General features: G+C 40.8%; 2 protein-coding genes across 5 annotated transcripts in view; one reads left to right on the forward strand and one right to left on the reverse strand.

The window, feature by feature from the left end:
• The window catches only part of CSN5 (COP9 signalosome subunit 5), a 47,533-nt gene extending 42,963 nt beyond the window's left edge, over positions 1–4,570 (forward strand). For all 3 annotated transcript variants that reach the window (XM_070102515.1, XM_070102514.1, XM_070102513.1), the window contains exon 7: positions 1,105–4,570. In XM_070102515.1, coding sequence (XP_069958616.1) covers positions 1,105–1,383 — 279 coding nt within the window. In that variant the 3' untranslated portion in view covers positions 1,384–4,570. The remainder of the gene's footprint in view (positions 1–1,104) is intronic.
• Positions 4,571–15,886: 11,316 nt separating this feature from the next.
• LOC128702891 (probable G-protein coupled receptor Mth-like 1) overlaps positions 15,887–25,426 on the reverse strand; it is a 54,275-nt gene continuing 44,735 nt past the window's right edge. The window contains exons 8-9 of one of the 2 annotated variants that reach the window (XR_011394291.1): positions 21,259–22,166; positions 15,887–16,025 (exon numbers count right to left, since the gene is read on the reverse strand). Coding sequence is in view for 1 of the 2 variants with exons in the window: in XM_053797385.2 (XP_053653360.2) it covers positions 21,731–22,166 (436 nt within the window). In the remaining variant the exon portion in view is untranslated. Of the gene's footprint in view, positions 16,026–19,877; positions 22,167–25,426 lie in introns of those variants that run through there. The other variant, XM_053797385.2, reaches the window with a different exon arrangement.

Here is a 25,426-nt window from a genome sequence, read left to right on the forward strand (position 1 = left end):
TTGCCATTGATTGCAGAGTTGTCAAGAGATCACTAAAAAGTAATAGGTAAGGAGTACCCCTGTGGGAAGGCTCATCTAAGACCTAGTGACTTTTGTCATTTCTTTCATAGTTTTTTTAATGAATTTTTGAAGGTGATTCCAGTCATTATTCTTAATTTTGAGTGATTGTGAACGCTTTGAAAACACACTCCCAGGTCAAGAACTGCACTGCTTACATCTCAGCTCCTCACTCTGCTTGGGAAAGAGCTGTCTGACTGGTTACTTGAGGATGACGAAGAGTTTCTATATTGGCTCGCATCGATTAGACTCTGCAAAAGCTCAAAGTACACCTAAAAACCTACATCGTTCTGGGTAGCAGAACACCAAACAATTAATTAATTGTACATTTATATCCCTCACTTGTGTTGCCAGTGCATAAAAATAGATTATACTGACTCAAGAAATCGTAATGACACGATTTCTTGAGTCATGTTGACGGCAGTGAAGGGACTTGAGCTAGAGTTCGTCACGGCAACGCTAGCTGGAGATTCGTCTGTAAAAACTTGCATTTGTGGTCACAGTGGTGCCTGTGCTAACCTTCCTATGGTGTAGAAATATACCTAGTTGGATGAATCTTATTGTGGCTAGCTGGTCTAGTGGCTAACGCGACGGGCTGGAGTTTTGAGACTCTATGACCGTGGGTTCAATCCCGGCCGGGGGTATGGTTAGATTATACTGAATTGAGTTGACCATTTTCTTGCTGTTTCAGCCTCATGTGTATTCCAGTCTGTTTCCTAATAATTGAAATCTATTAGCATAATGTTTTTACATGGTTCAGGTTGATCTATAATATCTGGTGTTTGTTTGTGTGAGTATGTATGATCTCTTTTTGTCTTTCTATACGTATATTTATCATGTATATGTGATAACCCAAATCTTGGAAAATTAGCTAGATTTTAAGTTTTTCATTACATTACTGGTTGCTTGTTAATCATCATTTAAGGGGAAGTCATAGTATCAAAGAATGCTGTTATTGTTAAAAAACATATTTTAGCCAGATTATCCTGCTCTTGTAATGACTTTTTTACTGTATTCTAATAGATTGTTGCATCTGTCTATCAACAGAATGCAGAGTACATGACTCGTCAGATCTTTGACTTAAGTGACAAATTAGAAAATTCAGAAACTGCCCTTGGGCGTGCTGGACTGTTTGGATTAGACCCCCAGGAAAAGAAAACAGAAGACAAATTGAGCCGAGTGACACGAGATTCTTGCAAAACTACCATGGAGGCTCTGCATGGACTTATGGCTCAGGTTGTAAAAGACAGACTATTTAACCAAATACCACAAGCTCAGTCCCAGGCTCAGGAATCTGCTCAGCCATCATCACAAGCACAGGCTTAGGCAAAAACAAAAGTATTTTTCAGTTGGACTGCTGGAATGAACATTATACTGTAACCTGTAAAATATAAGAAGTGATTTTTGTATGTGGCCTATGCCAAAAGTGTTATTGGGAAGAACTTAACCCATAAAGGTCATATACAGTGCCAGGGGCATCAGAGAGGTTGCAGTAATCATATTTGAGCTAAGGAAGACGAGGGTATCTCCAATTTAAAATCGTGAAAGTCAAGTCTTTTACTGACATTTGCAATGTTGGTGTAGTTATAGGGTATTAAGAGTAGTGACACAAGGGGTGTCACTACTCTTTATACCCAGTACTATAGCTGTTAGTTTAAGATTTTAAGGTTACAGTGAGTCAAAGGGTTTTTGTGAGGGGCCATTAAACACCACAACATATTCTTTGAGCTACTGTAATTTTTCATTTCATGTGCTATGTATGCATTATATCCAATTTTCACAACAAAGTGAACAGTATGCTCCCAAAATTAACCACTCTCCATAACTTATCACCACACATCACCACCCTCCATAACTTATCCTCACACATCGCCATACTCCACAACTTATCCTCACACATCACCACCCTCCACAACTTATCCTCACACATCACCACCCTCCACAACTTATCACCACCTTCCATACATGTGAATTGTTTTTATTACTGTATGATCTATACATGAGAGTGCAGTAAAGTAGCATTTTTACAGGCAGCAATACTGATAAATTCAGTGCTTTAAATATCTACACTACATAACCTTTCATTCCCTACTTCTCTTTCAGTTTAACTGTCTTGTGTTCTTAGTAATAGAATAATGTAATTTCAGTAGCATTAGCATTATTTATGATAATATACAGTGGTCCCCTAGGTAGTAGGTTGGTAAACAGCAACCGCCCAGGGAGGTATTACCATCCTGCCAAGTGAGTGTAAAACGAAAGCCTGTAATTGTTTTACATGATGGTAGGATTGCTGGTGTCCTTTTTTCTGTCTCATAAACATGCAAGATTTCAGGTATGTCTTGCTACTTCTACTGACACTTAGGTCACACTACACATACATGTACAAGCATATATATACACACACCCCTCTGGGTTTTCTCCTATTTTCTTTCTAGTTCTTATTCTTATTTATTTCCTCTTACCTCCATGGGGAAGTGGAACAGAATTCTTCCTCTGTAAGCCATGTGTGTTGTAAGAGGCGACTAAAATGCTGGGAGCAAGGGGCTAGTAACCCCTTCTCCTGTATAAATTACTAAATTTAAAAAGAGAAACTTTTGTTTTTCTTTTTGGGCTACCCTGCCTCGGTGGGATACGGCCGGTTTGTTGAAAGAAGAAGACCTCCATGGGAAAGTGGAACAGAATTCTTCCTCCGTAAGCCATGCGTGTTGTAAGAGGCGACTGAAATGCTGGGAGCAAGGGGCTAGTAACCCCTTCTCCTGTATATATTACTAAATGTAAAAGGAGAAACTTTCGTTTTTCCTTTTGGGCCACTCTGGGATACGGCCGGTGTGTTGAAAGAAAGAATACGGTGGTCCCTTGAGTTGCAATGGTCTTGAGTCGCAGTAATTTTGAGTTATGATTTACTCTCAAAGGAATTCAGTTTCAAGTTGCAGTGAAAGATTTAACATGTTATAAGAGTATAAAAAAAGGAGGAGCACTGCAGCAGGTCTACTGGCCTATATGCATAATGGTTGGTGAATGTGGGTATGCCTCAGTACAGAGTCAAGACAGGGTGATGAAAAGGTCTTAAATGGAGTGATGATGGAGGGTGTGGAGGAAGTGAGTGGGAGGGGGGGTGGAGTGAGAGGGGGAGACAGTACATGTACCAGACATGGGCAGTGGGAGACTGTGACAGGAAGAGTGTAAATATTAAGTCTGCAATTCTTTATTAATTTCTGCTTGCCTTCCCTGGCCTGTCCTGACCTACCTGCTAAGCTATCCTGACCTGCCTTCTCTGCCCTGCCAGCTCTACATGCCCCAGCTTGCCCTACCTGCAATGCCTGCTCACCCTGTCCTGGCCCTTGCCTTTTCTACCCTGTTTGAAGTGGTCTGTCTGCCCTGCCCTGCCAACACTGACCTACCTGCCCTTTCTGTGACCTGCTCTTCTCTGTCTTGCATGTTCTACCATATCCTGCCACTTTGCCTGGGCATAAGCCTGTGAAAAATAGGTTTACTTTGATGTTGGGTGCCAATGCCTTGAGATTTAAAGCTGAAGCCTGTGCTTGTTTACCACACAGAAAGCCCTGGTGTGTTTATATAGCGATAAGTATCAAGGGCAGGTTGGGTGTGTTCTGATATCTTGTAATGACTTACCATAAAAACTACATATTTTGCAGTTTGAGTTACTATAGATTTGCGATACACTGTCTCCTGGAACGGATTAATATCGTATCTATATACAGCCTCTCCTCACTTAGCAACGTACTCGTTTACTGACGACTTGGACTGACGACAGGTTCTAATCGGTATGTATACCTTAATAATATATATTAAATACAGTGGTACCCTGAGTTTTGGCCATAATTCATTCCAGAATGTTGTTCGAGTGCTGTTACCGAACGAATTTGTTCCCATAAGGAATAATGTAAATTAGATTAGTCCATTTCAGACCCCCAAAAATACACTTACAAAAGCACTTAAAATAATACTCTTACATAATTGTTCAAGTTGGGAGCTGTACGAAACTTGGGGTACCACTGTATATTAAAAATGATATAAAAGGTGCAATTGGGACATTAAAATAATATCAAAGATGGTTGAACAAACCCACTACCATTATAGTATGCTCCTTGTTTTGTGACATTCGTTTACTGACGTGGTCTTAGGAACCGAACTCTGTCGTTAAGTGAGGAGAGGCTGTAATTAGGGTGCATCTGATCCAGAGGTATATTTGACACTTTAATTGGTAATGTAGTAAGAATATTCCATAGTACTTGTCAAATTCATTTATTTGCATTGCCTTAAAATTTTTTCAGGAAATAAATTTAGCCTAAAATGTATTACTGTATCACCGTAATTTTAAGTGCATTGATCGCATATAGAGGTAGATTCAAAATGAAAATTAGAATTATGGCTATTTTATGCTCATGGGAAAATCTAAACCATTGTAGGATTGGTCTGCCAAATTTTCAAGGATGTGATTATCTGTGATAATGCAATTTTCACTGTTGCTAAATATAAGCTTATGATTCTCTGCGTCCATCTGTAAACTTTCAAGAACTTTTCCTCTTTTGGGAATAAATAAAACACACATGAACAAAATAAGTTGTCATTCTTGGTGGATCTTTATCAATTGTAGAAACCAATCCAAGAATGCTGCCTTTTAACCCTTTCAGGATTTTTGACATGCTAGTATGTCTTACGTGCAAGTGTTGGTGATGTACTAGTACGCATAAATTCTAGCGCCCAAAAATCAAGCGGGAAAAGGCTGGTAGGCCTAGATGTGAGAGAATGGGTCTGCTTGGTCAATGTGCACAGTAGGAAAAAAATCTGGGATCCAATGGTGCATTGTGGGAATGCCATTTTAGTACCCCTTGTTGACCATGCATCACGGTAAGAAACTCCTCACTCCTCGGTTAATTGGGACACTTTTGTTCCCCAGTGACAGTTCTAATACAGATGGGAGTGTCAGTGAATGACTTTCAAGGTTTTGAAAAGGTTGTGACCAAAACTAATGACCATAATACCGGTAATAGTGAGGAAAACCCAGATGACCCTCAGCCTTCAACCTCTGGTGCTGGACCGTCTTGTTCACATCCAGCTGTACCAGAACGAAAGAGGAAACTCGCATTTTCCTGTGTCCAGGACTCGGGTGTGAGTAGTGGTGATGACAGTGAATATGATCTCCAAGCTCTTGTAAACAGTTCCAATAGCGAGAGTGAAGTGGAATATTCTCCAGTGAAGTGTCAGTACACACGACGCTATGTGTACTCTGGTAGTGTGCCATATGCTATTCCAAGGGAAAGGAGTACATCCCATGGCTGTACAACAGGAACAGTTAGTGAAAATGAAGATGATATTGTTGCAATTGAGATGAGGAATTTGCAAGCATCTGGTGGTGGTGGTGCCAGCCATGAGGCACCAGCAGTGGACCATGCTGCTACCCATGCCGCTGACTGAGCTGAGCTACAACAAAGGCCACCCTTACCCACCCACCACACCAGCCTCCACAACCACCTGTCATTATCCAGTACCCGCCAGCAGACCGCACCTGGGATTGGCAGGAAGCTGACAATTTTGTTCCCAATCCCCATCAGTTTGATTAAAGTCAAAGTGGAATACGGCCAGCTTGTACACTTAGGAACAATGCCACTGAACTGGAAAGTTTCGAGTTATTTTTTGACAAACCCCTGATGGGTATTATTATCAGGGAAAGTAACAGATACTTCGATTACACCACGGCAAACACAATACTTTTACCAAAATCACGCCTACACCAGTGGAAAGAGACAACTGTGGCCGAGATGTATCTTCTCTTTGTAACAATAATGCTTATGCAACATGTGTATAAGCACAATGTTAAATCATACTGGTCAACAGACCTCCTGATTGCAACCCCAGGTTTCATTGATATAATACCAGTGAATCGATTTATGCTACTATTGCATATGCTACACTTCTCAGACAAAACCAGGCCTGACACAAACGGCAGGTTATATGTATAAGATTAGGAATGCTTGTGTATCTGAAACAAATTCAATATGTATTTTTATCCCTTCAGGAAGCTTGTTATTGATGAGTCTTTGATTCTGTTCAAAGGTAGACTGTCATTCAAGCAGTATATACCAAGCAAGAGGAAACACTTTGGTATGAAGTTTTGTGCTTTGTGATTGCTACAGTGGTCTTGTATTGGATATTATTGTGTACACTGGAAGTAATACATTGCAAGATACCAGGAAGTTATTGGGTATCTCTGGTGATGTGGTTAGAACAATGATGGAACCATATCTTGGTAAGGGGCATATATACTGATAACTGGTACACAAGCCCCTTACTCAGTGATTTTTTGCGAGTGAACATGACAGATGTGTGCAGTACAGTGGAAAGTTGAGGGTCATCTGGGTTTTCCTCACTATTACCGGTATTATGGTCATTAGATTTGGTCACAACCTCCTCGAAACCTCGAAAGTCATCTTCACTGACACTCCCATCTGTATTAGAACTGTCACTGGGGAACAAAAGTGTCCCAATTCACCGAGGAGTGAGGAGTTTCTTACCATGAGGCATGGTAAACAAAGGGTACTAAAATGGCATTCCCACAATGCACCACTGGGTCCCCGATTTTTTCCTACTGCACACACTGACCATGCAGACCCATTCTCTCACATCTAGGTCTACCAGCCTTTTCCCACTTGATTTGAGGGCGCTAGAATTTATGCATACTAGTATGTCACAAACACTGGCGTGTAAGATGTATTAGTACATCAAAAACCCTGAAAGGGTTATATTGCTTCATAGTTTTGTGAATTATTGCACCTTGTGTTGAAAGGTGTATATTACTGGAAGAAACTTTTTTTTTTATATGTATTGTAATATAAAAATTGCTTCAAGTCTACATATAGCCACTAAAGGAAGATGTTAAGGCTCTTCAATGAGTTCAGGTAGGTAACAGCTGTTAGCTTGTAAAATACTACAGTAATATATCTTAGCCTACCATTATAACTTTAATGTGTAAAAAAAAAAATATTACTAACATAGCAGGTTCATCACACTGAATATTGCAGTGAAGGATGTCAAGGAAGGGAGAAACCTCATCAATGGTAAGTCCACTGCCAAATGATTAGAAGAGTAGTTAACCCTTTGAGGGTCGGTCACATACAAGTACGTCATTGCAGCCAAGGTGGAAGAAAGCTGGCAGGCCTACATATGAAAGAATGCATCTGTGTGGTTAGTGTGCGCAGTATAAAAAAAAGATCCTAAAGCACGCTGTGCATAATGAGAAAAAAAAACTTCGACCGTTTTTGGTTTAAAACAGCGACTTTCTAGTGTATTTTCGTATGGTATTTATGATTGGTCTCATTTGATAAAATGGAAGATATATTACAGAAATACAGATGATTTTGATTGGTTTCACAATCACAATGGGGCTAATATCACTACAATAGGACCACAGAGCAACTCCTTGATTTTAAGCAGGAGAGAACGGTCACCCGATATGTCATCCGTGAAGCTAAACACACTTGTTGGCAGGATTTTGTTTGTACCATTAGTTCAGGTTCCTCTGTGAGTGCAGTTTGAAGCGGTAAGTACTCTCCAGACCCGGCTCCCGTTCTTCAGGTTGCTGGTGTCAGCACTGCGAACCCTCTTGAAGTTACCATAGAGATTGGAAATCTTGTCCATATCTAAAGGGCTTTATCTGTGCCCCTCGTTTCTTTCCTCCGAGTCTGCCAGAGTTACTGCCCTTAAACTTTTCTTCTAGCAGCGAAGTCGTATGCTAATGTGCCTCTTACACTTCTAGAACTAGAATCAACACTTTGTGCTTGCTGATCATCAGCAGCTGGGCCTGATGGCATTCATATTTGTATGCTTCAGTATTTACATCTGTCAGCCTCTTCAAGGGGGCTCCTTGGCGTGGTGAAGAGGCTCTTGGTCTGAGGAATTAGACCTGTCGGTCTTCTTCCTCAGACCGAACCTAATTACCCCCCAATCTCCCCTCCCCTTTTTCCTTTCCTCCTCCCCACCCTTTTGCCCTTCCTCTTTTTGGCCTTTGGGATTTCTCCCACAGGCGCGCTAGTTCCTAGGTAGGGGAAAGGATACCGGGGTCCATCCCATTCCATTGAGGTTCTTGGCGGTGGCGTAGTTTGCCGTGGAATCTGGATCGCCTGGGGATGTCCCAATCCCTCTCCGGTATCCCGGAGTAGCTTTGGGTGTCTTTCGGGCGACAGGTGTATCTTTGGAAGCCACCTTTTGCCCTCCCTCTTTTTGGCCTTTGGGATTTCTCCCACAGGCGCGCTAGTTCCTAGGTAGGGGAAAGGATACCGGGGTCCATCCCATTCCGTTGAGGTTCTTGGCGGTGGCGTAGTTTGCCGTGGAATCTGGATCGCCTGGGGATGTCCCGATCCCTCTCCGGTATCCCGGAGTAGCTTTGGGTGTCTTTCGGGCGACGGGTGTATCTCTGGAAGCCACCTTTCGGATTCCGGGGGTGGTGGCCGAAGGAGGTATGCTTTGTGGTGGATATCCGGCTGCCCTCTCTTTTGTCCACCGAGGTAGCTCGGCAGATGTGAGGTTGCTATCCCGGATTGCTGGTTTACTGGCATGAAGGGTAGGGTATGGCACGGGTTCCATGCTGCATCTGCGCTACTAGCAGTGCTGAGGTCCTCTTGGGCGCGGAGGGAGATTTCCGGCCCTTTCATTCCTCCTGGGAACTATTCGTCCCCGCTCCCCCCTTTTTTTATTCTTTTTTTTATTTTTATTTTCTTTTCTTCTTTCTTTTTTTCTTAAAAACAAAAAGCAAAGGAGTAACCTAACCATGGAGAACCCAATCCATGAACCCACTACCCCCGGGCCCCTTCTTGATACCGCACCCCATTCTGACCCTGCCTTGTTTTTAGACCACTCTTCGGACACTCCTGATGCCCGTGTACCTCTTTCTGGTGCTGTTTCCTCACCCGCTTCAGGTACCGGGGCTTCGACTGACTCCTTCGATTTGTCTGAACTCCGCTCCCCTTTGACTATGCTTCCGGCTTCTCCCTCTACAGTACGGCAATTTTCGAATCGCCCGCCCATTTCATGCCGGACCAACTCCAGTCCTACTCCTAAACGCCAACGTCAATCTCCTCCATTACCTTCCCATTCTACTCGGAAAAGACCGACACGTCATGCACTCCCTCTCCACGCTCAGTTTCGGACCACACAATGGACTAAATTCTTTACTTTAAGACCGACTTCTTCTTCTGCCTACCTTTCTGACCATAGTATTGGCAAAGTGCTCCTGCGTCATGTTGGTAGAGATATTTCATTTCATGCTCTCAAGAGCGGTACGCGCATCGTCACTGTCCAGAATGCTACCCAAGCTCATGATCTTTCTCTCCTTTCGCATATAGATACTACTCCTATCACTATTGAAAAACATCTTTCTCTCAATTCTTGTAGTGGTACCGTCATTCTGCCCCATACCATAGTCCAACAGAATTTCCAGTCATGTGGCAATGACATTCTTGAACAGCTGGAACTCCAGGATCTCCCAATCCTCACAGTAGACACTTATGTCCTTCCTGCCCGTGGGCGGAGACGTTACCCTTGCAATGTAGCTTGTTTAACTTTTGACAGCCGAGAACTCCCGTCCTCTGTATATGTCGGGGGACATCGGTTACAAGTTCGAAAGGTGATACCTACACCGCAACAGTGTAGAAATGGCTGGCGTTTTGGTCACCCAGCGAAATATTGCATATCTATGGCCGAATGCCCAGTCTGTGGTGCCGACGACCATTCTAATACATCTTGCAGTCAACCTCCATCTTGCCTTAATTGTAATGAAGCTCACCCTTCGTACTCCCGCCGTTGCCAGGTCTACTTAAATGAACGTGAAATCCGTTGCCTCAAAGAGGCAGAAGGTCTCCCTTATGCTATGGCAGTTACTCATCTCCGCCTCCAAGGGAGACTACCCAGTGTTTCTTATTCTCGTGTTTCAAAACATCCCCCCACTTCTGGGGTCCCATCTTCTGCAGCCTCCTCTGTTGTTACCCCTCCCATTGCCACTCTGGCATCTAATCCTTTTGCTGTCCTTGGCTCTGACGTCCCGACTACAACTCAGTCTGTTCTCACATCTTCGCGTCCTTCCTCACAAGCCCCAGTATCGACAAGACCTTGTACGACACCTAATACCAATCGCCCCTCTACTTCTCAGAAGTCCAAAAAATCCACATTGCTCAAATCTTCTTTGCCCCTTCCTTCCCTTCTTCCACCTCCACACTTTATCTTTCCAGTCTCTGGGCCTAGTTCTTCCCCTCTCTCTGGCTCTATTACAAGTGTGGAGATTCACCACCCTCCTCGTACTATGCCTTCCACCCCCGTCCCCTCCCAAGTTTCTCCCTCTTCTGCCACCTCCCAGGTTTCTGCCTCTTCTGTCCCCCCCACACTTCATCTCCAGTCCCTTACACTCTTTCCTCCCCCTCTACTTTGGTACAGTCCATTACTGTCCCAATCTTTACTCACCCTCCCCCTTCTATCTCCAATATGGTCTCCCATACATCTTTGAATTCAGAAACACTTGAAGCCATTTCAGAATATATTGCAGAGACTAAACCTTCAATGGACACTGATTCACTTCCTGTTCCTTCTCTTCCCTCTCCTCCATCTTTACAACCCCATTCTTCGCAACGCTCCATTCCTTCGCTGCTTGAACGTCTTCCAATGCCACCACACGTTGACTTTTCTAACCCCTCTAGTCCGTAGGTGCCTTTACCTACAGATTCCTGGTATTTTCTTCATCGCCAATCATGGCCTATTTACAGTGGAATATCCGCGGCCTCAGGGGTAATCGGGGTGAGCTTCAGATGTTGCTTTCCAGGTTTTCCCCTGTTGGTGCTTGCTTACAAAAACCAAAATTACACTCGGCTGTTTTCCAACCTATCTCAGGCTATAATTTATTGTATTCTTCGGATCCTTTCTCAGATGAGACCTTTAATGAAAGTGCCCTTCTTCTATGCAATGATATTCCGTACTGTCGACTATTTGTCCATACCTCGCTGCATTACACTGCAGCCCGTATCCACTTGAATAAGTGGTTTACAAGATGTTCTTTATATCTCTCTCGTTCTCGAGCATTTTCTATCCCAGACTTTACCTTTCTTGTTTCATCCTTACCACCACCACTTCTGTTACTTGGTGATTTTAACACCCACCATTTCCTCTGGGGGGGTCTCATTGTGACTCACGTGGCATCCAGTTGGAGGCTTTTCTCGCCTCTCACCCCCTCCATGTTTTAAATACGGGTACTCCCACCCATTTTGATCCTCGTACTCATACTCTCTCTTGCATCGATCTATCAGTCTGCTCTTCCTCCACTGCACTAGACTTCACCTGGTCTGTTCTACCGGACTTACATGACAGCGATCATTTTCCAATCATTCTTTCTTCTTCCTATTCACCACCTTTCCGTAGCCCTCGCTGGCAATTTGATCGGGCAAATTGGGATCTTTACTCGCAACTCACTGCTTTTAGTGAGGTTCCTTCTTCATCCTCCATTGATGAGCTCCTACACCTCTTCTCGACGTCAGTTTATACCGCAGCTTCTCATTCTATACCCCAAACCTCAGGCAGGCATTCTCAGAAGTGCGTGCCTTGGTGGTCTCCTGCTTGTGCTCGTGCAGTACGTTTGAAACGCGCTGCATGGTGCAGGTACCAGTACAACAGAACTGCTGAGAGACTTCTTGATTTCAAGCAGAAGCGTGCGATCGCTCGCCGTGTCATCCGTGAAGCTAAACGCACTTGCTGGCGAGACTATGTTTCCACCATCACCTCTGCTTCTTCTGAGTGCAGTCTGGAAAAAAGTGAGGAAATTGAGTGGTAAATACTCTCCTGACCCGGCACCTGTTCTATGGGTCGCTGGTGTTGATGTAGCAAACCCTCTCGACGTTGCCATTGAACTTGGCACACATCTGGTCCGTATTTCCCGGGGGCTCCATCTATGCTCCTCGTTTCTTTCCTCAAAGTCTGCCAGAGAGTTAGTACCCTTGGACTTTTCTTCTCTCAGAGAAGAACAGTATAATGTGCCTTTTACACTTCAAGAACTGGAGACAACACTCTCAGCTTGCCGATCATCGGCAGCTGGGCCTGACGACATTCATATTCGTATGTTACAACATTTACATCGGTCAGCCCTTGTAGTCCTCTTACACCTCTTCAATCGTATTTAGGCACAAGGAGTTCTTCCCCAGCTGTGAAAATCTGCCATTGTTCTCCCTTTCCGCAAACCGGGTACTACAGGACATGATGCCTCCCACTATCGTCCCATCGCTCTTACTAGTGCAGTTTGCAAAGTGATGGAACGTCTCACAAATCGACGTTTAATGTGGTATTTAGAGACACACAACAATCTCTCCGCTAGTCAATATGGCTTTCGTAAGGGCCGTTCTACCATAGACCCCTTACTACGCTTGGATACGTATGTTCGTAATGCCTTTGCGAATAATCACTCAGTTATTGCCATATTTTTTAACCTTGAGAAGGCATATGACACAACTTGGAGGTATAATATTTTGGCCCAGGCCCACTCCTTAGGCCTCCGAGGCAATCTACCATCCATCCTTAAGAACTTTTTAACTGACAGACATTTCCGTGTTCGAGTCAATAATGTTCTTTCCCCGGACTTCGTCCAAGCTGAAGGTGTCCCTCAGGGATGTGTTCTAAGCACAACACTTTTTCTCCTTGCTATAAATGATTTGACCTCTGTTCTTCCACCCAATATTTGGTCATCACTCTATGTTGATGACTTCGCTATTGCTTGTGCAGGCGCTGACTGTCATCTCATTGCAGTTTCTCTCCAGCATGTGGTCGACTGTGTTTCCACTTGGGCCACCACGCATGGGTTTAAATTTTCAAGTACCAAAACTCACCAAATTACTTTCACTAGACGCTCTGTCATCTCCGATCATCCTTTGTATCTCTATGGCTCCCGTATCCCCGAACGTGATACAGTCAGGTTTCTAGGCCTTCTCTTTGACCGTAGGTTATCCTGGAAACCTCACATTACCTCTCTGAAGGCAACTTGTCACAGCCAGCTAAACCTTCTTAAAACCCTTGCTCATCTTTCCTGGGGAGCTGATCGTCGAACTCTGCTTCGCCTACATTCAGCCCTCGTTTTATCGAAACTCGATTATGGTGACCAGATTTATTCAGCGGCCTCTCCTGCTACTCTCTCTAGCCTTAACCCTATCCATCACCAAGGATTACGTTTGTGCCTTGGTGCTTTTCGCTCTTCCCCTTTTGAGAGCCTCTATGCAGAAGCGAATGTTCCATCCTTGTCTGATCGCCGTGATGCCCATTGCCTTTGCTACTATGTACGCTCTCACGCTCTCCACAATCCTTCCATTTATAGAATGGTCACTGATATTAGTAGACATTCTTTATTTGTTCGCCGCCCCTGTTTGCTCCGTCCCTTTTCTCTTCGCCTACATTCACTCTTGTCTTCCCTTCAGTTACCACCTTTATATGTTCATGTAGCATCTCACTTTTCCCTACCCCCCTGGGAAGTTCCAGCTGTTCGGGTCTGTTCTTTCTCACTCCCGTGCTCGAAAGCTCAACTGCCTACGGTGGCTTCCTGCTCTCTTTTTCTTGATCACTTCCACTCCCATTCTCATGCCATCGCTGTGTACACAGATGGCTCTAAGTCTTCAGACGGCGTCGGATTCGCAGCAGTGTTTCCGGACAGCGTCGTGCGGGGGCATTTACTATCTTCGGCTAGCATTTTTACTGCTGAATTGTATGCCATTCTTGCAGCACTTATTCGTATCACATCTATGCCTGCGTCATCATTTGTGGCAGTTTCAGACTCCCTTAGTGCTCTACAGGCTATACAAAAATTTGATACATCTCACCCCCTAGTTCTCCGTATCCAACTTTGGCTACGCTGTATCTCTACGAAGCATAAAGATACTATTTTTTGTTGGGTCCCTGGTCATGTTGACGTACAGGGCAATGAACAGGCAGACACTGCTGCGCGGTCAGCAGTACATGACCTACCAATTTCCTATAGAGGTGTTCCATTTCTGGACTATTTTGCTGCAATAGCTACCCACCTTCATGCCCGTTGGCAACAACGTTGGTCAACTCTGCTTGGTAACAAACTTCATTCTATTAAACCGAGCATAGGTTACTGGCCGTCTTCTTGTCATCAGTGCCGTGGTTGGGAGACCACTCTCTCCAGTCTTCGCATTGGCCACACTCGTCTTACTCACGGGTATCTCATGGAGAGGCACCCTGTACCTCTCTGTGAGCAGTGTCAAGTTCCTGTATCGATTAGCCACATTCTGTTAGACTGCCCTCTCTATCAACGAGCACGCAGAATTTACCTCCAACGCCGTCTTCGTTCTACTACTCTCTCTTTACCTTCCCTTCTTGCTGATGGACCCTCCTTTAATCCTGACTCTCTCATTGACTTCTTGACAATGACTGATTTACTCCACAAACTCTGGTGATGATACCTTACACACTCCCCTCAGCCCTTTCTAGCTCAGTCTCTTGCTGCCCTTTACCCTTTCACCATCCACTGCTCCGCTGTTATCCGTAACCTATTACTCATCCACCTCCCTTTTGCCACCTGATGCCCTCGCTTCCTTCCTGCCCTGCAGCGCTGTATAGCCCTTGTGGCTTAGCGCTTCTTTTTGATTATAATAATACATCTGTCAGCCTTTGCAGCCCTCTTATGTCTCTAATTTTATTTGGTCACAAGTTCTCCCCCAGCTGTGGAAATCTGCTATTGTTCTGCCTTTTCATAAACAAGGTACTTTGGGACGTGATACCTCACACTATTGTCCCATGGCAGTTTGCAAGGTGATGGACCATCTGGTAAATAGATGTTTGATGTGGTATTTAGAGAGAAACGGTAGTCTCTCCACTAGTCAGTATGGCTTTCGTAAGGGCACTCTACTATTAATCCCTTACTCCACTTAGATATGTATGTTCGTAATGCCTATGCTAGTAACCACTCAGTTATTGCAGTTTTTGGTATTGAAAAGCTGTATAGCCCTTGTGGCTTAGCGCTTCATTTTGATTATAATAATAATTGGTATTGAAAAGGCATATAACACTACTTGGAGATACAGCATCTTGGCCCAAGTTCACTCCTTAGGCCTCTGAGGCAATCTCCCATTTTTCCTTAAAAACTGTGTTCAGGTTAATTGCTTTCCCAGGACTTTTATAAATTAGACAATTGTGCAACACTTGGGAATCATTATTGAGGAAATGTTTTGCCACACAGTGGCTTCATCCATCCTATACAAAGAATGGTGAAAATCAGAAAGAGTTTGAGGTAGTCAGTCCTTCAGCCTGGAGTCAATGTAATTCCATCATTCTTGAAAAGAATACTGTGGACAGGTGCAGTTGTAGGCAGTATCACATAGGACAAATCTACATGTGGAAGTAGGCCATGCCTATATGTTAGGCTAGATCCTATGATGTTGCTGTATCTGACTAATGTAGATATACTATCTACAGTATATAAAGCACTTCACATGTATGCTGTATTCTTTTTAAGAATGATGGACTGATTACATAAACTCCAGGCTGAGGGATTGACTACCTCAAACTCTTTCTTATATGTATAGGACTGATGAAGCCACTGTGTGGCAAAATGTTTGTTCAATAAAGATAACCTACTGTTGCACATTTGTCTACTTTTCATTTCTCTGAACGATTTATCATTACTGTCAGACACAGCAACATCAGTGGGAACTTAATACAGGGAATTCATTGCCTAACCTGTAGGCATGAACTTGTCAGTTCAGCCCATTCTTTGATTATAATATAGGCTTGACTGACTTCCACATGTAGATTTGTCTAGTGTATAAACCACTTTGCACATATGCTATATTCTTTTCAGAAAGCCTATGGGAATTTCACTCCCATTTTCTATGATGCAATTTTATTTCCCATTCTCTAGCTGGTATCACAGGGAAATTAAAGTTCTCTATGCTCACTTAGGTATACTCCTGGAAAGAAAGTGAATACATTAAATGTCAGTCAGTTTTATTACAATTATAATCACAATTACAAAATGAAAGTACCAACATAACTTACAATGATCATCCTATGAACTGCATCTTTGTAACAGCACTGAAAACTTAGTATACACTATTAAGGCCTTTCCCTGTACTTTACAACTGCACAATGTAGAACTATTTACAAAATTTTTATCTCAAGATCCTGGATATTATACAAGCAGGGCCTGAAATGAAGACTCAGAGCCTCCTACAAATTAAGGTTAAATTATTGCTCCAAAGACCTTGTCAATTTACTGACTCGAAGGTTATAAGAACCCATGAGGGTCATACAGTACTGCAGGGCATGTGATAAACATGGAAAGTCATGGGGGGGGGAGAAGACTGTGGAGACTTCTAAAAGCCTCATAGTAGTCTATGTACAAAGTAATGTGACAGTGCAGACGTATCTGTTCTCACCGTACACCTACTGGGTTGGCAGTCCAACTCAACTTGCAGATTATAATATGCTCATATTTACTGCCTCAGTAAACATTACTACTGGTAGTTTTAGAATTGCATGAAAAAATCTATTAAAAATTACTTTCAACATTATACCAAATAATGAAATGCATCATTCTGGCACAGTACTGAAGAATGCTTGCACACCTTTTAACAAATGTCTTGAAATAAGAATTTACAAGAATTACAGTACTTTATAAATTCTCCAAAAGCACTTATCCTCCGGGTTTAGCGCTTCCCCCTTGATTATAATAATAATCCAAAAGCACTAAAAAGAAAAAAAAATAGCAAACTAGTGTAAAGGCGACCCTTGAACAAAATGGGTCCACTTAAATGGAGCTCGAGGTCCGAGTCACTGGTAAGCAAAGGGAATGCAAAAGTGCAAGTACACAGGAGGATGTAAACAAATGACAAATGGGGAAAATCATCTAAGAATTCCTTTTGGGGGTCAGGGGCTAATAATAGTATTCTTACCAGTTTGCAGAAGCCTCTACAAAAACTATACTGTATGTATTGTACTAAATGCTGCTGTGGGTGAAACATTGTACCCTGTGTTTAGTGTCCTTCTAACCATTTGTTAGTATTTTTTAACTATCAGTACACTTTTAATTACTAACAACACTAATGACTACATTGTACATTTTCAAATGTTTAATTAATCAAGGCTAGTAAAGATTTCTTTAGAAACTATGTAAAACATACTGACCCGTGTTTTGGTGAACATAAGATTCTTCCTGTCAAAACCAATAGGATATCTAATACCCACACAGTGCAGAAATACACACCTTTCATGCCCCTTGCAAATTAAGACATTAAAGTGATGTACAGCACTAACAATTGTGTAAGATTTCTTTTGTAGAAAGTGATACCAAAATCAAATTGGCTGTAGCCAAAAAAAAAAAAAAAAAAAAAGCACAATACCGTGACTGGAACGATACACAAATAACCAGCACATAAGAGAAGCTTACGACGACGTTTCGGTCTGACTTGGACCATTTACAAAAAGGGCACGGTATCAAGAAAAACGAAATTATACAACACTTTTAACTTCAGATAGAATATTGTACTGTATATTAAAACTGTACACTTTTTACATCTACTACATTTTAGCAATGACCACAATGCAGAGTGCATGGTATATAAACATTGTGGGTACTGAATTATGCTTCAGCTGTCTTAAATTCTAAAATTATAATTTTGTATTCCAGTACTGCCAGTATTACATTTACGGGTGCTAAACCCATAGGGGGAATCATACAGTGTGCGGAGAATAGGAAGAAGTCGCAATTGATCAAAAGAATCGGCAGCGGAAATTTGAAGAGATAGTAGTAATTTATTTTTTCAACCTGTCAGCAATCTCCCACTAAGGCTGGGTTACCCCCCCCCCCCCAAAAAAAAAAAAAAAAAAAAAAATCATCATTCACACAACCACTGTCTTTGCAGAAGTAACCAGATATGACAGTTTAGATGTCACTCCAAACCACCAATATCCCAAACCCCTCCTTTCGAGTGCAGATATTGTACTTTTCACTTCCAGGACTAATCCAGCTAACTGGTTTCCCCTGAATCCCTTCATAAAATACTACCATGCTCACACTCCAACAGCTCATCAGGTCCCAAAAACCATTCATCTCCATTTACTATCTAAAACACACACATGCCTGCTGTATGTCCAAGCCCCTTACACAGAAAACTTCTTACCACCTCCATCTTTTAGTAGGATGATCCCTACCCTTCTACAGATTTATATGACTAGATTTATGATTTGTACTAAACACCCCTCATGGGAGGTTCCTCGATGCCAGTGAAGGACTCTTCATCCATGGAATTGGATCTGTCTTTCCCTTCCTTGGATTGATCCCAAATGCCTCCTATTACCCCAAGTGCTATGTGACCCACTGGTTTTGCACTCCTCCCATGAACATAATACTGTAATTATGCTAAAACAAATCACTGTTAAAGCTTAATTCTGTACAGAAATTCATAAACAAGAAATCGGCAACTTCGCAACTTGGAGTATACACAACTTGCCTCCCAGCATACATAAGGGGGATTACTAACAGACTCCTAGCTGTCTTCAAGTGGGAGCTGGACAGGCACCTTAAGTCGGTACCTGACCAAGCAGGCTGTGGTTCGTAAATTGGTTTAGATATATCGCCAGCAATAACAGCCTGGTTGATCAGGCCTGATCCACTGCAAGACCTGGCTACAGGGATGTTGACTCTCTGAACACCCTTCAGGTGTTCTGAGAGTCAACAGGTAAGATAAATATACAGCAAATTAACAGTTCAACAAGAAAAACAATACAAATACAAATTTTTATTTCCTTGCAAGATTATACTGCGATTATGAAATTACAATAATGAGTTGCAGTGCAAAGAGCCACTATTATGTCTTGGCATTATGGGCAGACTAAATTTAATGGCTTAAAAACTACTTAATACTAGAGAAATTGATCATAGTTTTAAGTTGTACGTCTGTTTTTAGTTATAGTAGACAATGAGTTTACTCAAATTACAATCTGGGAATATTACACTGGGACAAGTTGAAAGTATTTTGTAGGTTTTGTATATCAATAGTAAATATTTAAATTATATTATGGGAATATAACACTGAGTTGTTGAAAGTAGTTTACATTATGAGAATACTACAATTGGGTGTAAGGCAATATTGTTTTGGGTAGGCATTTATACTACAATGTAGTAGTATTAAGTAATGTATGAACTTTAATAAAGCTGCATTGGGCCTGATGTGGTTATAGAGTATCCAGTCATATCCAACAAATGTAAATTTGTTTTATATAGCTAATACATGAGAGGTTTCTGATTCTGACTGATGTGCTCATGAAATTTTAAGATATGAGAATGCACGTACAGTGGTACTTTGACTTACGAGTTTAATTCGTACCGTGACCTAGCTCGTAACTCAATATGCTCGTACAGTGGAACCCTGAGTTTCGGCCGTAACCCATTCCAGTAGCTAGGCCTAAAGTTGAAGCAATATTTCCCATAAATAATGTAAATCCAATTAATCCGTTCCTGCTGTCAGGAGGCATGACAAAACAGTACTTCAATACAGTGGCATTGTAAGGGGGAGGGGCCGCCCTGGATGACACCATAGAGCCTCTAAAGGTGACACTAATGCCCAAAACTGTGCTGCACCAACAAAAGATAAAAATCTTACGTTTCTACAGGCCTATACATGTATAGGGAAAAATCAATAATTATGATGTGATAGAAGATTTTGCAGATTTGAAGGCAAGGAAATGTAAAATCAGATTCACCGAGATGTTACCTGTACTCAAGGTCAAATCGGAACTAGTGTTTCTCTGATATTGCAATGTTTTTCTTTATTTTTCAAGTTTTTTTTTTTTTTTTTTGCATTGTTGAAGATGAATAAATGTAGGATCTGTTAACTGTACTCAAAGTGGTATTTGAGTTTATGTTTCCTTAATATTACTACTATTATTTATTTAATCATTAATCAAGTTGAGAAGTATTCTCCTGTTCGGTTTATAGCCCTTAAACGTTCTCATTGCTAAACATCAGTTACTGGTCATGCAGTAGTGAAGTAACCGGGGTTGACTCCCCCCATCCCCCTGCCCTTGGATTTCATGGGGGTGACACCAACCCTAGCGATGCCACTGCTTTAATATGATGCTATTATCAACTCTACGGCTTATTTATCTATCACAATTCATCTGACATAAACAACATAAATAACAAAAACCTGATATATATTCCAGAACGAATAAAACATGTATGTCATTACGTATATGGTGGCGGGGGAGGACAGTGGTTCCTCCTTCAGACGTGTTAGTATACAAGAAAATGGAGTTTGTGAGGCAAACAGCATTAGATCACATATTTCATAAGAAAACCATAATGTACAAATGAACTGGCATACATACACCATTTACATATCTTGCAGAAAACAGGCAGAGCAGCTTATGCTGTCAAGAGTTTATTTTGTTTCGTCCTTTTTCTATCGCTTAATTGCTACACTTAATGCTACTCTTAAATGTTACACTTTGTCACTGAACTTAACTGCTTTAAACTCCACAACTTGTGCCTGTGCTGGCATGCAGGAACACATTAAAATCACTAAGAGTGTGTTGTTAGTCTTGAAGATGCCATATTAATAATGATGATAATAATAATAATCATTCTGAGGCACATTATGTGTCATATAAAATGTTAATATAGACATTTTGCTTAATCCATCTATGATATTTTTTCAAAGTTATATAATAAACACGCTACGTAACATATAAATTAACATAAATATGAGATGTTTTTCCAGTCGGCTTGACGGAGTGAACACAAACCATTCGTGTCCGGACTACTAACAACAACAAAAACAACTGGTTTGTTTACAAAGCTCAGCAAACCTTCTACACTCTCATGTACTCATCTTGCTTACTCACCTCTCACTCTACATTAAGACTACAAATATTTTAAGGGCACTTTAAATGCCTAGTATATAATGTGTGGGTGGGGTAGCCAGATGGGGGTTACATACCTACCACACTTTGATACCTACCTACCTTACTATTCACCTTGCACCCTCGTTTTTCATAATTAATCCATCCCAGAGAGTGTGACTAATATTGAAATTGACGATTTGCGAAACCATTTTCCCCATAAGAAATAATGTAAATCCAATTACAGTAATTTGTTCCAGACACCAAGAAGTATCAACAAACAAAAAAAAAAATTTTTACCTTAAAGATAGGTTTATCTAGTGCTAGAGGGTTGTAGTAATGGTGCTAGAGATAACTTCTCCTCCCTCTTCCCTCCTCGCTGTCTTCCATAGGCCAACAAGAGTCTTCAATAAAGGTAAAAGTGATGTTAAATATTCATTTATCCATTTCATTAGTCATTTATATTTCTCATTATTTTATGTATGTAAAACTATAGTTATTCTCTATACTACGTACTTTTTGTTAATATTTTTGGGTGTCTGGAATGGATTAATTGGATTTACATCATTTATGGGAAATATTGCTTTAGTTTTCTTACAATTCAGTTTAATGTAATCACAACTAAGCTCTAAACCCATAAGCATCATACAGCAATTATAGTACAGTATAGTATTTTAAAAATAAATAAGCAGAAAACCCACAAAGTATAAATTTACATTCATTAGATTTTGATCATACTCTGTTGCAAAGCCTCTCTGGCACCTTCAGCACATCACAGAGATGTATCACTTTCACTGCTAGGTGTAAAGCATAAAGATGAGTGAGAAATAACAACAATACCATTTTCTGTTTCACTAACTGATGGAGGTCTTTTTCTGTTAGACTTAGCAGATGAGGTTACATGGAATGATGAGTCTGAACTCATATTCAACGAGGAAGTCAGAGTTGAAATATTTGAAACAATGGATGAACCTGATATTTTTCTACTGACTTGCGATGTTATTCCACTGACATGACAAAGAACCACATCACTATCATCATTTCCACATATGAATGATTTTGTTTTCTGGAATATCAGTTTGAAATGCTTTACTACCACAAACAATCCTGGATACTTATTCTTGAGGTGTTTGCGCTTGCTTGCGTTTGCCAAAAAGATGAGAAATATGAAGAAGCCTTGCAGTGTATTCATGATATCGGTGACAGCCCTGTTAATATCAAAACAACTTTTAGTATATCCTTTAAAAATATTTAATAAAAATATTACAATGAAAAATATAAAAAGACTGTCTTCAAAACTGATCAATGGTTACTATGCTTCTATAAAGGACAGAATTAGAAAAAACCTGATCATGCACACACACAAAAAAAACTATGTACAGCAGCTATTCCTTTAAGAATATTTCTTAGACACTGTCCAATAAAATATATAATTACCATTCAGTGCACATAAACTCAAAGATAAATACACAATGAAAAAAACACTGTAGTAGTTCTAATGGCCCACGCTACAGCAAGCAGATCCAACTCGCACCCACTTGTCAAACTAGTACTCCCAATACACACATAACTTGCACTTGGTACTTCCCAATGCACACACAACCTGCACTCAGTACGTACTTCCCAATACACATATAACCTGCACTTGGTACTTCCCAATACACACACATTCTGCACTTAGGAGACAAACATTTTGGTTCAACTTGGATCATTAACTAACAACTCTAGTAACTAATTAATAGTCCAAGTCAGATCAAAATATCATAAGTTTCACTTTTAAGCGAGTTATTTTTGTATTGTTCCATTCACAATATTGTGTCTTAGATATTTTAATCACATCATTTACATCTTATTCCTATTTTCCCACTTCTACACTTCAATCATACCCTCCTAATTCTGCCACTTCTCTTGGTCCTCTGAATTATATCTAAGGTGACCCCACTGAGCCTTAATTTCAAGGCTCTGAATTCTATGCAAAATATTCACACAGATCAAAATTGTAATTACACATTGTAACCTTTGCAAAAAATTAAAATCTTTATTCTTTTAACCCTTTGACTGGAAATATAAACACATATGCAGTATAATGTGATCCTTTATTGACTACGTTTCGCCCACACAGTGGGCTTTTTTCAAGTCACAAGTTCTGTTTGTGACTTGAAAAAGCCCACTGTGTGGGCGAAACGTAGTCAATAAAGGATCACATTATACTGCATATGTGTTTATATTTCCATTGTGTCGGTATTTTGTACCATTTATTTCCAACCCTTTGACTGTCGCAGGCCCCTTTCTGAAACTGTCATTTTATGTCGATAAATTTTTGAAAAAAAAAAAAAAAAAAAAAAAAAAAAAATTTTTTCTTATGAAATGATAGAGAATCTTTTCCCGGTGGTAATGCCACCAAAAGTTCGAAATTTGGTCGAAAACTCATGGAATTACGCTCCCGCGAAGTTAGCGGTCTCGGCGACATATGCGTATTGGCGATTTCGCCGACTCTGAGCCCTGTTTTCAGCCAATTCCGTTGTTCCAGTTGACCAAACTCATAGCTATTTCTTTAGAACTCCATTTTATCTATCAGCTGAGTACAAGAAACCACCCATTTACCAATTTGAACTACCCAATATAGTGGTCAGAAATTGGCAATTTGTCCAATTTCACGCAAAATAAAAAAGATGTCAATTTCAAAATAGGGTCCAGAATAAACAAGGTAGACATTCTTGGCACTAAAATAACATATCCTCTGTTCGTTAGTCACATCTCTAGGCCCCTCTTATATTATTATTGCTTTCTATTTTGATTTTTTATTCATACAAAAAAATACAAAATTTACTGTCATGCAGACTACTGCATTATTGTAAAAATGGTATAAATAATATCAGTGCACTAGTGAAAGAATATTAGACTCCCCAGTTGACGTGTATTGGACGTGTGGTGTGATTTGTTTACTCCTGAACATTGGTAAAAATCAAACATTTCCGCTACTTTGAGCTCAGTTTCAAGGTCGTTTTCATAGTCAGTGTAATGAAAATCATTTCTATTTCTGTAATATGTTTCCCATTTTATCACCTAAGACCATGAAAACGCGAATACAACAATAAATACTATACGAAAATACACCTCAAAGTCGGCGCTTTAATCCAATAAAACGATCAGAGTTTTTTTTTCTCATTACACACTGTGTGTTGCAGGATTTTTTTTATGTGGTGCACAGTGACCACACAGACCAATTCTCTCACATGTGGGCCTACCAGCTTTCTCCCGCTTGATTTGAAGCCGCTAGAATTATTGAGTATATATACGTCAGAAACAGTGGTGCGTATGATGTATTTATACGGCGTAAACAGTCAAAGGGTTAAACATTGCTTTCAAACATCACATTGCCAATATACCTCCTTTCTGTAATGTTTAAACTCCACATCTTGCACCCATATAAGTGCCGATGCCACTATTCTTTTGTACATTCATCTTTATGCCTCCATAGATAAACTCCACAAATGCTTCAACACACCACCTATCTTTATCCCCTCATCTATTCCATGGCTCGTCTCATCTTTCGTGGACCCATCTACCAACATGTTCACTTCTTCCATAGCAGTCCCTCCAATTTGATATTTAATCTTTCACAATCGATACTTGTTACTCTTATCACCTTGCTATTTTCTATTTTCACTTTTAATTTCCTTAAAGAACAAAAAGGCACAATGCCGTGACTGGAACAATACACTAACTCAAATGTTCAACTATTCCTTTGCACAAAAAGCCTCTACAACAGGCTTTGCACATTAAAAGCCAAACAGGTGACAAAGATTAAACAGTCCCTGGCAAAATGACAGCATCCTCAGATCCACTGAGAAAGCATAGTAATGAGAAGTACATATAGGCTAGAATTAATACCTAAAGAACGAGCCAAAAGATGTGCTATAATGTACTCACAGCTCAAGGAAATCAAAACATATATTACGCCAACAGATTCAATCTCATTAACCCTTTGACTGTCGTAAGCCCCTTTCTGAAACTCATTCTATGTTGAAAAATTTCTGGAAAAAAAAAAAAAAAATTATAATGAAATGATAGGGAATCTTTCCCCGATGGTAATGACACCAAAAGTATGAAATTTGGTCGAAAACTCATGGAATTACACTCCAGCAAAGTTAGCAATCATGGCAATATATACAGTGGAACCTCAAAAATCGAACTTAATCCGTTCCAGGAGCTAGTTCTAAATTCAAAAAGTCTGAAATTCGAAGCAATATTTCCCATAAGAAATAATGGAAATACAATTAATCTGTTCCAGAAACCCAAAAATATTCACACAAAAAATACATTTTATAGAGATTAATTACAGTTTTACATACAATAAATACTATAGTTTTTAATTATGTATGGACCTGGACCTGGAGAGAGATTCGGGGGTCAACGCCCCCGCGGCCCAGTCTGTGACCAGGCCTCCTGGTGGATCAGCCCCTGA

Source organism: Cherax quadricarinatus, chromosome 82 (genome assembly GCF_038502225.1).
Source record: "Cherax quadricarinatus isolate ZL_2023a chromosome 82, ASM3850222v1, whole genome shotgun sequence".
Lineage (NCBI taxonomy): Eukaryota > Metazoa > Arthropoda > Malacostraca > Decapoda > Parastacidae > Cherax > Cherax quadricarinatus.